The sequence below is a fragment of the Sarcophilus harrisii genome, chromosome 4 (genome assembly GCF_902635505.1).
Source record: "Sarcophilus harrisii chromosome 4, mSarHar1.11, whole genome shotgun sequence".
NCBI classification, from domain to species: domain Eukaryota; kingdom Metazoa; phylum Chordata; class Mammalia; order Dasyuromorphia; family Dasyuridae; genus Sarcophilus; species Sarcophilus harrisii.
Window position 1 is genome coordinate 308642108 of NC_045429.1, and position 13753 is coordinate 308655860.

Here is a 13753-nt window from a genome sequence, read left to right on the forward strand (position 1 = left end):
AAAACAACTAAAGAATTGTATCTCCCCCAATTGCCTAGTTGGTGCTCTGTATATCATAGGTGCTTAATAAAGACTTGTTAAATTGCTTTTGTTGCAGAGCAAGAATTTTCAAGGGAAAGGTACTCTCAATTCAAGTATTAGCATCCTAATTTCCCTGTACAAAACTAGATTATCAGAATTGAAAGTGATCTTCAGTGCAGATCACATAGTCTGACTTTCTCATTTAAAAGATGAGGAAATCTTGTTTCTTCTTTTACAACAACTAATAATGGAAAAATGTTTTACATGATTGTGTGTGTATAACATATCAAATTGCTTACTGTTTTAGGAAGAGGGGAGAGAAGAAAGGAAGAAAAATCTGGAAATCAAAATTTTGTAAAAATAAATATACAAAAAACATTAAAAGTTATCTTTACATACAATTGGAAAAAATAAAATACTATTAAAAAAATAAAGATGAGGAAATCTAAAGTCACCCACCAAGGTCCTATCAGAATAGGAACTAAAACCCAACCCTTGGGACTCCTAGCTCAGGGCATGATTTCATATACTTTTAAGGAGCTGCAGAATCTCAGTCTTTCCATGTCAGGTTTATTGATGATTGTTGCCTTTTCCTGTCCTCAGGTTCATCCCAACTCCCACTCTTCCCACTAGTAGGTGAAGAAAAGCACTGCTGTGTTACAGGTTTGAATCCTCTGGTTCCTAGGCTTATAGATTAGAGATGGAAAGAGAGCCTATAGGCCATGTAGTCCAACCCTTGGCCCAGAGAGGTTGTAACTTTCCCAGAGCAGACACTAAAATCCAGAGCTAGGATTAGAATCAAGATGGAATCCACCAATTCCAAATCTAGAACCAATTAGAGGAAGAAATGGGGTGAAAAAAGAATGGGTTATAGGACTTTGCTTTAAGCATTCTCTGAGATTTATCCACTGGGGTATTGGGGGAAGGGAATGAAAGTGGGATTGAAATGAAGGATTTTCTGAGAAAGCCAAGAAGCTACTACTCCTGGGAGATGATTAAAAGCTGCAAGAAGGTGGGACCTTTTTGTTTAGTTGGGGTAGGAACCATAGGTGGTTTGGGAAGGGCTGATGATTGAGTAGGAGAAGGAAATGAGGGAGTGTAGGACTTTATAGCAGGTAGGGGTTGGGGGGAAATGAAGCAGAATTCCCACTCATTGTTCTAATATCTGTGGACCCTCCCTACTGGAGCTTAGGAGGCCAGATACCCGCCATCAACCAGAATGCCTGAGCCATTGGTCATGGCACTTTTGTCGCTCAGAAGAAAGAGGATGCTGTAAACCACATCTTCCACCTCTGCAAGGAGAAGGGATAAAGTAAGAGGAAGGGCTTTTCTTCAAAGTGGGGAGCAAGAGAGTAAAATTGTAGAATTAACTCTGTTTAGAGGAGGGGCTGAATTGGGCCTGGGGGCTCCTTTCCTCCTACCCTAATATTAACAGGAAATTGGGAGGGTAGCAGAGAAAGTCTGGGGGGAAGGAGAGATGACCCAGCTTAACCACCCATCTATGCCCTGGATCTGTGGCCTTCTCTTGACAAGGCTCAGTAATTCTCTGATGAAATCCTGCTGGGGAAGGGAGCCAATGGTCATCCTCCTCACCCTACCTATGGATACAGACATATGCATACCTGCAAACTTCTTCAGAGGAGTGCGTTCCTTTAGAGCATTAGCAAATTCTGGATCTGCAGAGACCTTTCTTCCCATGTTAGTGAGGACGACTGTGGGATTCACTGTATTTACTCGAATCTGAATACCAAAAGAGGCAGCCCTCAGCCTGAATTTTTCAGAGTCCCTATTCCCATAGGTTTTAAAGGTTCCTAGCTCCATAGCTTTACTTGTAACTCTCATTTCCCAAGGCTTCCTACTAGTCCAGAGCTCTCACCTTGTGTGGCCCAAGCTCCAGGGCCATCACCTTGGTCAGCATGTCCATTGCACTTTTGGTGCAACCTGGAGGAATGAATGAAAGGAGAAAAACTATAAGGAACCCAGTCTGGGAGAGTAACACTGCTTTCCTTAAGCTTAGTGATTCTTATCCCTAAGAGGATTGTGGGGGGCTTCCTGGGCAAGTAGGAAAATCAAAACTTTAGAGGGGAAGGAGGAGAATGGGGTAGTAGGATTATAGAGCTAGCAGGGACCAGAGAGCTCTGTTAGGATCTTCTAAAGAGGATCTAATTACTTTCTCTCTCTGAACCTCAGTTTCCCCAAAGTCACAGAGATATCAGAATTAAGATTCAGAATGGGTCTTCTTCTGATTCTGAATCCAATGTACTATGCCTCAAACCTAACTGAGGGATGGACTCCACTTCTGCCCATGGACTTAGGACTCAGGGATTGATTCAGGGACTGGGTAGGAGCAGTAGCAGGCAAAAAAGAGAGGACACTCACTGTAGCTGGTCAAGGTAGGAATAGTGGCTCGAGAGACCAAGCTGGAGATATTGACAATGGATCCTGGGACCCCACGAGCAATCATCCCTCTGGCAATGATCTGGGAACCAGTAGAAGGAGAAGGATCCTGATTTCACTGCCTTCTAACCCTTAGAGTTATAATTGGAATGGGGTAAGTAGGATTTATCCCACAGCTTCAAAATTTAGAGGGCCAAAAGTATAGTTACTGGAGTAACTAATTCCTTTCAAATGTCTTCTTTTTAAAAATAAATATCATTAAAAACTTAATGTTGGACATCACCATGACCAAACAAACTTGCTAATGGATATTTTATATCTACAAAATATCTTAACTTTTTGGTTACTTTCTCTTAAAATTCCCATTAGGATTTTATTTGCTTATTCATTCTCATTCACTTTTCCTCTGGTAGTAGTAATAATTTTTGTTGTCTTTGTTCAGTCACGCTTAACTTCTTCTTGACTCCATTAGGGCTTTTCATAGCAAAGATGTTGGAATGGTTTATCATTTCCTTCTACAATTCATTTGACAGATGAGGAAACTCAGGTGAACAGGGTTAAATGACTTCCCTAGGATCACAAAGCTAGAAAGTGTCTGAGGCCAGATTTAAACTCAGGAAGATATCTTCCTTCCTAATTCCAAGCCCAGTGTTCTATGCACTGAGCCACCTAGCTTAAATAGCACTTTAAGATTAATAAAGATCTTTACAAACATTTTCTCATTTGATCCCCTGAGAGAGGTTTGTCCAGGGCTACAAAGTGTAGCGAGGTCAGATTTGAACTCAGATCTTCCTAACTTCAGATCCAGAATTCTAACAATTGTATCAGCTGAACAAGAATCTCTTCTACAACTTGTTGATATAGTTTGTCCTTTATTCTTGAAGAGGACCATGACAAAAGTGAATTGGATTGAAGTGAGGGAGTGCAAAGTCACTTTTTTCTTCCTTTCTTCCTTTTCTCTGGTCACATAGAGTATCATACCCTTTCCTATAGATGCTTTTAAGAGCTTTTTTTTCTTTTGGATCTTTGAACTCTCCCAAAGTATCTTGGGGTTTACTAGCTAGATTTCTTTCCTAAGGACCATGCCTTAAACTAAAACCACTTTGATTCTCAACACCAAGAGGTCCCAGACCAAGCTCTATTTGGTTATTGTTTGGAGCCTGATAGACTCAGATCGAATGCAAATACTAATCATTTCTGCTTTGTCTTGTAGAACTTATAAAATCAATGGCCATTCATTCTTTGCTTGAAGACCCCCTATCGAGAAAAATCCACTCCTACTTCCTGAAGTAGACCAGCAGAACTCTGCAGATAATTAGCCTGTGCGCACTTGAAAATTTATGTTGAAAGAGAACTGTTTGGTTCTGCACACATATATTGTATCTAGGCTATATGGTGACATATTCAACATGTATAGGACTGCTTGCCATCCAGGGGAGGGGGTGAAGGGAGAGAGGGGAAAAGTCGGAACAAAAGTGAGTGCAAGGGATAATGTTGTAAAAAATTACCCAGGCATGGGCTCTGACGGAGCTTGCTTGAAGGTTTTCCAGTCTGTCTCGAGCTGGAGAGAGGTTTCATTCAGTCAGATTCTGTTCAGAGGCTCGATTTCATGTGGTTTTTTTCTAGGGAAACTGGGAGAGCTCAAGCATCCCCCTGACTTTACTCCAACATCTTGGCTCCACTCTCAGAATTCTTTCCAGGCCAACATAAATTTTCTTTATATATATATATGTATATATATATATATATATATATACATATATATATATAAAGAAAATTTATGTTGGCCTGGAAAGAATTCTGAGAGTGGAGCCAAGATGTTGGAGTAAAGTCAGGGGGATGCTTGAGCTCTCCCAGTTTCCCTAGAAAAAAACCACATGAAATCGAGCCTCTGAACAGAATCTGACTGAATGAAACCTCTCTCCAGCTCAAGACAGACTGAAAAAACTTAAAGCAAGCTCCGTCTCACTGGGTGAAGAAGGTGTTCATCCTGAGTCAGACAGACTCTGGGAAAACCAGTGAGAGGGTCTTCATCATAGCAGATCAGCAACCCTCGGTCCTGGCTCAGCAGAGGGGCACAACAAGGGGGCAGCTTCCATTTCCAGCTCAGAAGGCAAACTCTGGGAAACCAGGCTATTACCTGCCTAGAGCAGGCAAAGCTATCCTCTGCCAACACAAGGGGGCTCTGTGCTCAAAGCCAAGGCTCAGAGCTGCACAAGAAGCTTGGGACAGTGCCCCCTGTTTCCCAGGAGCAGATTCAACCGTAAAAGTAAAAAATAGAGGAAATGCCAAAAGAAAAGGACAGAAAATGAGCAAGAAACAGAAAATAAGCTTGACCATAGAAAGCTATTATTAGCAGGGCAGGCCAAACACCAAACTGGGACAGAATACCCACAAAGAGGGAGATCAGTTGGTTTCAAGCCCAAAGAGACTTCTCAGGAAATGCTCATGAAAGACTCCAAAAGGCAAAGAAGAGAGGGAGAAGAAAAAATGAGAAAAGAATTGATAGGTATACATGAGGGGAAAAAAACTCTTTGAGGAAAACAAGTTCTTAAAAAGTAGAATAAACCAAATAAAAAAAAAAAACAGATACAAAACATAACAGAAGAAAATAACTCAGTATAAACTCGTACAGGGCAAATGGAAGCTAGTGACTTTGTGAGACACCAAGAATCAATTAAACTAAATAAACGAATAAAAACAAGGGAGAAAATAGGAAATACCTCTTTGGCAAAATAGCTGACCTGGGAAATAGATCCAGAAGAAACATTCTAAAAATTATCGGTCTACCTGAAGATTATTAAAAAAAAAAAAAAAAAAAAAAAAAAAAAAAAAAAAAAAAAAAAAAAAGCCTGGATAGCACTTGTGAAGGAAACGTGGCCTGGAGTTTCTGAAATGCAGGGGGAAATACTCCCTGAAAGAATTCATCAATCACTTCTGGAAAACGATTCCCAGGAGGAAAACCCCAAGGAGCATTGTTGCAAAACTCCAAAACTCCAATCTAAAGGCAAAAATACTGCATGCTGCCAGACAAAAACCAGTGAGATGTCAAGGAGAGACAGCATTACCCAGGACCTGGTAGCTTCTACAATAAAGGATCAGAGGACCTGCAATACCATATTTTGGAAGGCAAAGGACCTGGGGTGATAACCAAGAATTAACTACCCAGAGAGACTCAGCATCACCTTTTCGGGTAGGGGGGAGGTGGCTCTTCAGTGAAGTCAGAGACTTTTAATCATTTTTATCAGAAAAAACAGGACTAAACAGGAAATTTAATCTGCAAACACAGGACTCAAGAGAACAATAGGAAGATTAACAGGGGAAAAATATATATTGAAAGGTTAAACTGTTCACATCCCTAGACAGAAAAGCTATATCTGTAACTCTTGCAAACTTTATCTGACACTGGGGCACACAGAGGAGGAGCATCACAGGGACTGAGAATGTGATTGTGAATGGACTCTGATGGGATGACATCAAAGAAAAAGACATTAAGGGCTGGGAAAAGGTTTCTACTGGAGAATTTGTTTCTTCTTTGGAGAACTGCCTACTTAGTTGTTTCCCTCTCATCTTATTAGAGAATAGACTATCAAGTTTCCAAATTTCACTATATTTCTCATACTGTTCTTAACTACATTATAATATCCCATTCATTTCATATCATCCATATGATATTCCATCAATAATTTAACCAGTCTCCTATTAACAGACATTTAGTTTGCTTTGATTTCTTTTTGTTTTCTTCTGCTTTTTGTTTATTTATTTGCTATTACATATAATGTCTGTTAGCTAGGTGGTGCAATAAATAAGAATACTGGGCTGGGAATCAGGATGACTTTCCTGAATTCAAATCTGGCCTCACACAAATACTAGCCGGGTGACCCTGTGCAAATCATTTGACCCTATTTACTCACCTGTAAAATAAGTTGGCAAAGGAAGTGGGGAAAATGCTTCAGTATGTTTGATCCAAGTGAGGTCACAAAGAGTCAGGGAAAACTGAAATGACTCAATCACAAAAAAGAGCATAATGTAGCCATGAAAATCTACACATGAGTTGGGTGTGTGTATGTTTTATAACACTTTCAGGATATATTCTCAATATTGGATTTATTAAGTCAAAAATATTACTTTTATAACTTTTATTTGTCTTATCAGATTGCTCTTCAAAAAAAGTCTGAGAGCAGTTAATATTTGTTTATTAATTACATTAATTACAAAGTCGATTAGTGACTTATTTGCACCAGACTTGCTGATTGACAATCCCCGGGCACCAAACTTGTATTCACTGTGCCCTCTAGCTAGACCAGGGCTTTTTAAACTTTTTCCACTCATGATCCCCTTTTCCCTGTGAAATTCTTATGTGGCCTCAGATATATAGGTAGATAAAATAGGAAAACAAATCAAACACTTACTGATAAAAATCACAATTTCACAACCCCTACATTCAATTACAAGAGCCCATATGGAGTCACAATAGTTTAAGAAGCTGGGGCCTAGATATCAGTCCATCATCATTACCTGGGACACCTGGATCACAGAGCGAAGATTCACATTGATGGTCCTGCAGACAAATATTCTTATCAGTCATGGATGCCTCCCTTCTCCCCAGGGTTCATAGCATATTTAGAGCTAGAAGAAACCTTAGATCTTTGCAACAACTTAGATCTATTCAGATGGTTTTAGAGAAGTAGAATTTGAAACCTAGACAGAGGAAAAAGCGTGACCCAAAGTCACATAAGTAATTAGTAGCAGGGCTGAGATCTTGTTTCTTATCGCCTTCTCCCAACTCTCCATCATCCCTACCCTATACTTCCCCAGCATTGTCTTTCCCTCCCCATCCACTTCCTTATTAGCACAGAGATTCTGCTCTTCTTCTAGAAAAGAGTGGAACAATGATCTTGTGATGAAGAGAACCATGTACACCCAGAGAGAGGAGTACAGAACTGAGTGTGGTTCACAACATAGCATTTTCACTCTTTTTTGTTGTTGTTTGCTTGCATTTTATTTTCTTTTTCATTTTTTTCCTGTTTGATTTGATTTTTCTTTTGCAGTATGATAATTGTATAAATATATATGCATATATTGGATTTAACATATATTTCTACCATGTTTAACATATACTGGATTACTTGCCATCTAAGGAAAGAAGTGGAGAAAAGGGAGGGAAAATTGGAACAAAAGGTTTTGCAAGGGTTAATGCTGAAAAATTATCCATGCATATATTTTGAAAATAAAAAGCTTTATTAATAACCAAAATAGAAAGGAGTGGAACTTTCATGCTTCTCTTTTCTGAGAAATATCCTCTTTATATCCTAAATCCTTGACTCCTTGACCCACTTAAGGATCCTTCAAGCCTCCAGAGCCTGTCTTCATTCTTCTATTCTCTACCCCTCCCTCTAATTCCATCTCTAACCTGTCAAAAGCCTCCTTGGAGACCTCCAAAAAGGGCTCTGTCAGAAGTACACCTGCATTGTTTACCAATAGGTCTACGGGACCTATATTTCCAAGAGCTCGTGAAGTAGCCTCCCAATCTCCCAGGTCCACGCAGATTGGCTCTAATCCTGGACACTGTGGAGCAAGAGAGACAAATGTCAGGAAGATACTCCCAAGATGAGAAAGGAAATAGGAAATAGAAAGGGGGGAGGAGAGATGGGTAGAAGTATACAGGATAAAGAGAAAACTGAAGTGATAGATGTGACCATGGACAAAATTATACCCTTACAAATAAATCTGTATCCTCATTTATAAAATGAGGTGGTTGAATTATATGATTTAAGGTCACTTTCAATTATAAATTTTTGTATCCTGTGATCTTATGTCTTAAGAGCTGTGAAAGTGAAAGCCCAGAGCTTATTACTAGTTGAAGAAGACTGAAATTGGGCTCAGAAACCTGAAATTTAGTAGCCCTTTGAAAGCTCAGTTAACTGCTTAAAACAACATGAGCCAGCCTTTCAGGTAATAAGAATAATTGGTGAAAACAGTTAGTTTCCAGTTGGCCTATTTCCACTCCCTAATTCAATCTCTTTTTCTGCCCCTTGTCTTGTAGTAGCTTCTCCAAGGCTTTGCATCATCCCTTACACATAGGGTGACATCTTTAGTATCAGAGGACATGATCCCTTTGGCTCCAACAGAATTATCTTTAAAAGTTGGTTGAAATCAGAGTTCTTGACCTTGGCTCCCATTATCTTTTCTTTGTAATTTGATAATGGCCTCTGGATATTACTCATATTTTATTTTATGCATTTATATAATTGGTTTCCTTTGTATTTTATTTTATTTTATGCATTTAAAAACATATTTTGAGAAGGAGTCCATACCCTTTGTGATACTCATGAGAAGGGGTACAAAATTCAAAAAAGATAATAATTCCTTATTTAAAAAGATGGTTCCCCATGCCAAAATTGGCAAGCACTGCTCTGCCTGGATATGGGATTTAGAAAGTGGGGAATGAGGTTCAGGGCTGAACTTTCTCACCTCCTTAGAAAGACTGGCCAGATCCTCTTTAGTTCTGCTCACAGCCACCACTTTGGCCCCAGAGTCATGCAGCGCCTTCACAGTATCCCTTCCAATCCCTGTAGGAGCAAATGGATCTATGGCATCTCAGGTCCCTTACTCTGACTACAAGTATTCCTCAAAATGCTACCTTTGCTGTCTCACTCCTCACCAAAATTGCCATAGCTGGGGTACTTGGCCTACAAAGAATAACTTGAACAAATTTACATAAACTTCTGATACCAGTTCTCTACTCTGTGGTCCCTCACTGAGCAAAAGAGACATTGTGAACTCCAACATAATTCAATGCTATTCCTTCTTTAAAAATGCTTAAAATTGATTTGAAATTTAAAATAATTTAACTTAAAATTTAAAATTTAAATTGTAAAACTTTTAAAATTAAGTTTTAAATTGCCCTAAGACTTTTGGAACATGCTGTAAAAGATTAAACATTACCTTCTAGTGCCAGCAAGTATTCTTCACTTTCTTAATCCGTGTTCATTATGCAAGGTTTGAATGGAGCAAGGTTCAGATTTCTTTGCAAAGACAAGGGCTATTAGAAATACAGCCCCTGTGTGGTTTCCTTTAGGATTATCTCAGGCTAACCATACATTCCTGTCCAATGAATATATACTAGTTTTGTTCCATAAACTCTTTAGAGACATCTTACCCACCCTTCTGAATCTTCCTAAGTTTTGAAATTTTTTTCTTTAAGTTTTGAAGGGAGAAAAAATTAAAACCTTTTATACCTAAGAGGCCCAGCCTCTTATACAAGCTCTCCTCCCCTTTTCCCAACCCCTCCAGCAGCAGTGGGAGCATGCTTGCAGGATTTCCTTTCTGTTGTCTCTCTTCCCTAAATATCTTAGACTGGACCCTGATGTTGGCAAGGAGGATTGAACAAGAAGGATAAAGACTTAGCCTTAAGACTCATGGCAAGATTTGAGGATTTCTGTCAAACTTGTGTTGTTGTTGAGTGGTTTCAGCTGTATATGACTCTTTGTGACCCCACTTGGGGTTTTCTTGGCAAGAATATTGGAGTGATTTGGCATTCTCCAGATGAGGAAACTGAGTGAAATCTTGCCCAGGGTCTCACAGCTGGTAAGTATCTGAAACTGAATTTCAATTCAAATCGAAGGCCAGAGCTCTCTTCACTGCACTATCATTACCTGAAGGCAATCTGAAGCATCCTCAAATCCTCCCTCCCCAAAACTCTTCACAAAGTACTAGGGATGAGGGAAGAGGGTACTTTTGATTTAAAAAACACACAGCATGGGATCAATTATTATGCTCACATACAAACATGCGTCACAGGACCCGATCTTGTAAAACCAGAGGTTATTGACCTGAGGTCTTGGAACTTCAAAAAAATTTTTTTTCTTGATAACTGTATTTCAAGTAATTATCTTTTTTGGTAATCCTATGATTTTATTTTATGCATTTTTTAAAAAAAACATTATTCTGAGAAGTGGGTAGGCTTCAGCAGATGGGTTCTTGATGTGGAAAATATAATCTACGCCAGATTCTCTTCCCAAATATTTTAGTTACCGGAGAATACTTTCTCAGTGTTTCATCTGGAAGAATATCCTGCAGCTTAGCTTTCATCTTTCCCAAAATCTAGGCAACATTTGGGGAGGATTGGGAACTTGGACCTGAGTTCCCCCTGTCAACCCTTTCCCCTTCATTCTCACCTTTTCCTGCACCGGTGACCAGGGCTCTGAGTCCACTGAAGGTGATCTGCATGGTGCTGGAAGGAGAGCCCAGGACAGGTGAGGGGCTTTTCCAAGAAGGGCTTTATATTTCCATAGGGCTGGCTTGAGGCCAGAAAACAAGAGGTAGGGCCTTACAACCTTGGAACAAACTCCACCCAATGCAAAAAAACAATTGCCAAGATTACATAAAGGGGAAACTAGTGACATTTAGCTGTACGCTTGAAGACAGGAATGTGCATAGGTAGGGAAAAGTTGCATCAGAATTATGATTCTCCCAAGATATTCCCCCACCCTAGTTCTGGGTGATGGTGGCAGAGGATACCAGGAAAGACTGGGGTCTGTAAAATCTTTAAACAATACCTTAGCTGAAACTCCAAGCATGATACTGAAAATAACAGGAATTTGGAAACTACTTACAATTAATGCAATGAGTATTTGTTGATTATTAGATTGGAGATCTGAACAACATATAAGCAATTAGTGCCTACTATGTGCCAAGAAATGAGCTATATGCTTTACAAGCATCTCATTTATTTTTTATGTTGGGGTTCCACAGGGCAGGGGATCCTCAAAAATAAATTGGTATTCCTGACTAGTATCACAGGTATCCCCAAAGAGTTTGGAAGCTTAGATAAATTCTAAGTTGAAAGGCAAAGTTTTATTATAATTATAATGCCAATAAAAGCAAGCTAAATTCCAAGAGAGAAAGATAGCAAAGAGCAAGGTAAATGACATCATAAGATTAGGGTTTACATAATCGTTGGGAAGTTTGGTAATTGGGGCTAACAATGATCTCCTTTCTTTTTTCATGAAAATAAGAAGTGCTCATTGTTTGGGTCAAGACTCAAGATGGTGGCCTCAGCTTTTGGATGACAATGTAGACATGTTTGAAGGATAGTTTAATGGAATAAAGATATCAGGTCCAACTTCCTTTCACACACATTCTCCAAGGTTGTGCCTTGTCACTCCTGCTAGTTACATTCCAAAGGAGACCCTCATTCCCAAGGTGTGGGAAAGTTTCTTGAAAATAATGGGGGTTAGAGGAGGATTCTGGGAAGATGGCAGAGTAGGTTGGTCAAATACTTGCACAAAAATATTGATAGCATCTCTTTTTGTAGTGGCTAAGAATTAGATCCCACATCAGTTGGGGAATGGCTGAACAAGTTACAGTGTGTGATTGTAATGGAATATTATTGTGTTATAAGAAATGACAAGAAATATGATTTCAGAAAAACCTGGAAAGATTTACCAGAATTTAGGATTCTGGGAAGATGGTGGAGCAGGTTGGTAATTTCAAGCTCTCCAGATTTCTCTCACAAATAGAACAAATTTGCATTTCAGGTCGAACATGGACTGATGAAAAATCAAGAAGACTTGGGGTGGAACAGAGTCCTTCAGATATAATGGAGAAGATCTGAAGAAAGACCCTTAATTGAGATTAACTCCATATGACATGCAAATACTTCCAGGCTCAGTCTGCAAAAGCATCAAGTGGGGAGACCTGGGATAAGCTGGGTATGGTTGGAGCCTCAGCAGGAACCCAATTTTCATCTCCTAAACTGCATGTGGAGTCAGAGCCCAGGAAGACTGAGGGAAACTTCAGCTCATTAGGAAAGTCAGGCCCAGCTGTGCTGCTGGATGTGCCCCTGAGAGATAAGGAACCAGCACACCTGTGAATGCAGAGGCAGTGGGACAGGGATGCTGCTGACTGTGGGCACTTGCTGGAGGATGAAGTTCTTGGTTTGGAGTTCCAGGTCATAGGGGAAAATTCAAGTGAAACTAAAGACATGACTGCCATGAATAGAGGTTCTTATACTAATACCTCTTATTTTTTAAAAAAATGAATCTGCAAAGAAGAAAGAACCACACCATAGAAACATACTAGGGGAACAGGGAATATCGGGGTTCATTTTTAGAAGAGGACATTGAAGTAAAAAACAGCTTCTTCTACCCTAAAACGTAACCTGAAATGGCTCCCTGCCCAAAGAGAATTTATAGAAGAATTTAAAAATCAAAGGAAAGATATTGAGGAAAAACTAAAATATATATAAACTATCCAAGAAAAACAAGAAAATTATGAAAAAAAGTTAAACAACTATAAGAGGAGATACAGAGTCTTAAAGATGAAAATAATTCTTTGAACACTAGAACTGGGCAAGGGGAAGCCAATGAAGTTAAGAGAGACCAAGAAATAACAAAACTGAATTTAAAGAATGAAAAAAAAAAACAGAATGTGAAAAATCTCATAAGAAAAACAATAGATCTGGAGAACAAATCAAGAAGAGAAAACTTAAGAATAATTAGACTGTCTGAAAATTGTGGCCAAAAAAAGGACCTTGACACAATAATGCAAGAAATAATCCAAGAAAATTGTCCTGGAATGATGTGATGGAGCATGAGGGAAAAGTAGAAACATAAAAAATTCACTAATCACCACCTCAATGAGATCTTTTGTGAAAAACAGATAGGAATATTATGGCCAAATTTTGAAACCTGCAAATTAGAGTGAAAAACTTGCAAGAAGCAATTAAAAAACAATTCAAATGTGTTAGAGCTAGAATTAGAATTGTACAGGATTTATCAGCAGCCATAATAAAAGACTTCAGGTCCTGGAAGCATATCTGGCACTTAAAAGAACTAGGCCTGCAAACCAAAAAGTCATATCCATCAAAATTATCTGTAATATCTAATGAGAAAAAAATTGACATTCAACAAACTTACAGATTTTCAGGACTTTTCTATCAACCAAACCTGAATTTTATAGAAAACTTAATATGTAAGAACCTATATCAATTTCAAGGCACTCAATATGGACAAATTGTTATTGTTGTTTTTATTGTTGTTGCTTTTTACATGGGAAATGAATACATATGTTTAACACTGACATCAACAATAGGACAACTCAAAAGACTGGGGCAGAGGTAAGGTAAAAATAGCAATTGTGTCATACAAATGAGATGCAGAGGAAGAATAGACAGAGAAATTCAAGGGAGGAGAGCTCATAATTCTGAAAACCTTCTCACATTGGGAATGGGTTAAATAATTAAACACTACATATATACTATAAAAAAAATCTCTAAAAAAATAAAGGGGAACTGTGGGCAGATAGAAAACAAAATATGTGGAAGAAGATA

General features: G+C 38.8%; 1 protein-coding gene across 1 annotated transcript; it reads right to left on the reverse strand.

Moving 5' to 3' along the window:
- Positions 1–456: 456 nt before the first annotated feature.
- Positions 457–10650, reverse strand: LOC100918643 (carbonyl reductase [NADPH] 2-like). Its single transcript, XM_003768595.4, has 8 exons — positions 10599–10650; positions 8893–8990; positions 7832–7986; positions 6937–6979; positions 2401–2500; positions 1898–1962; positions 1644–1761; positions 457–1313 (listed from the first exon to the last, which is right to left on the reverse strand). Exons 1-8 carry the CDS (start codon positions 10648–10650, stop codon positions 1210–1212), a joined length of 735 nt encoding a protein of 244 aa, XP_003768643.1. The 3' UTR covers positions 457–1209.
- Between the last annotated feature and the right edge of the window lie 3103 nt (positions 10651–13753).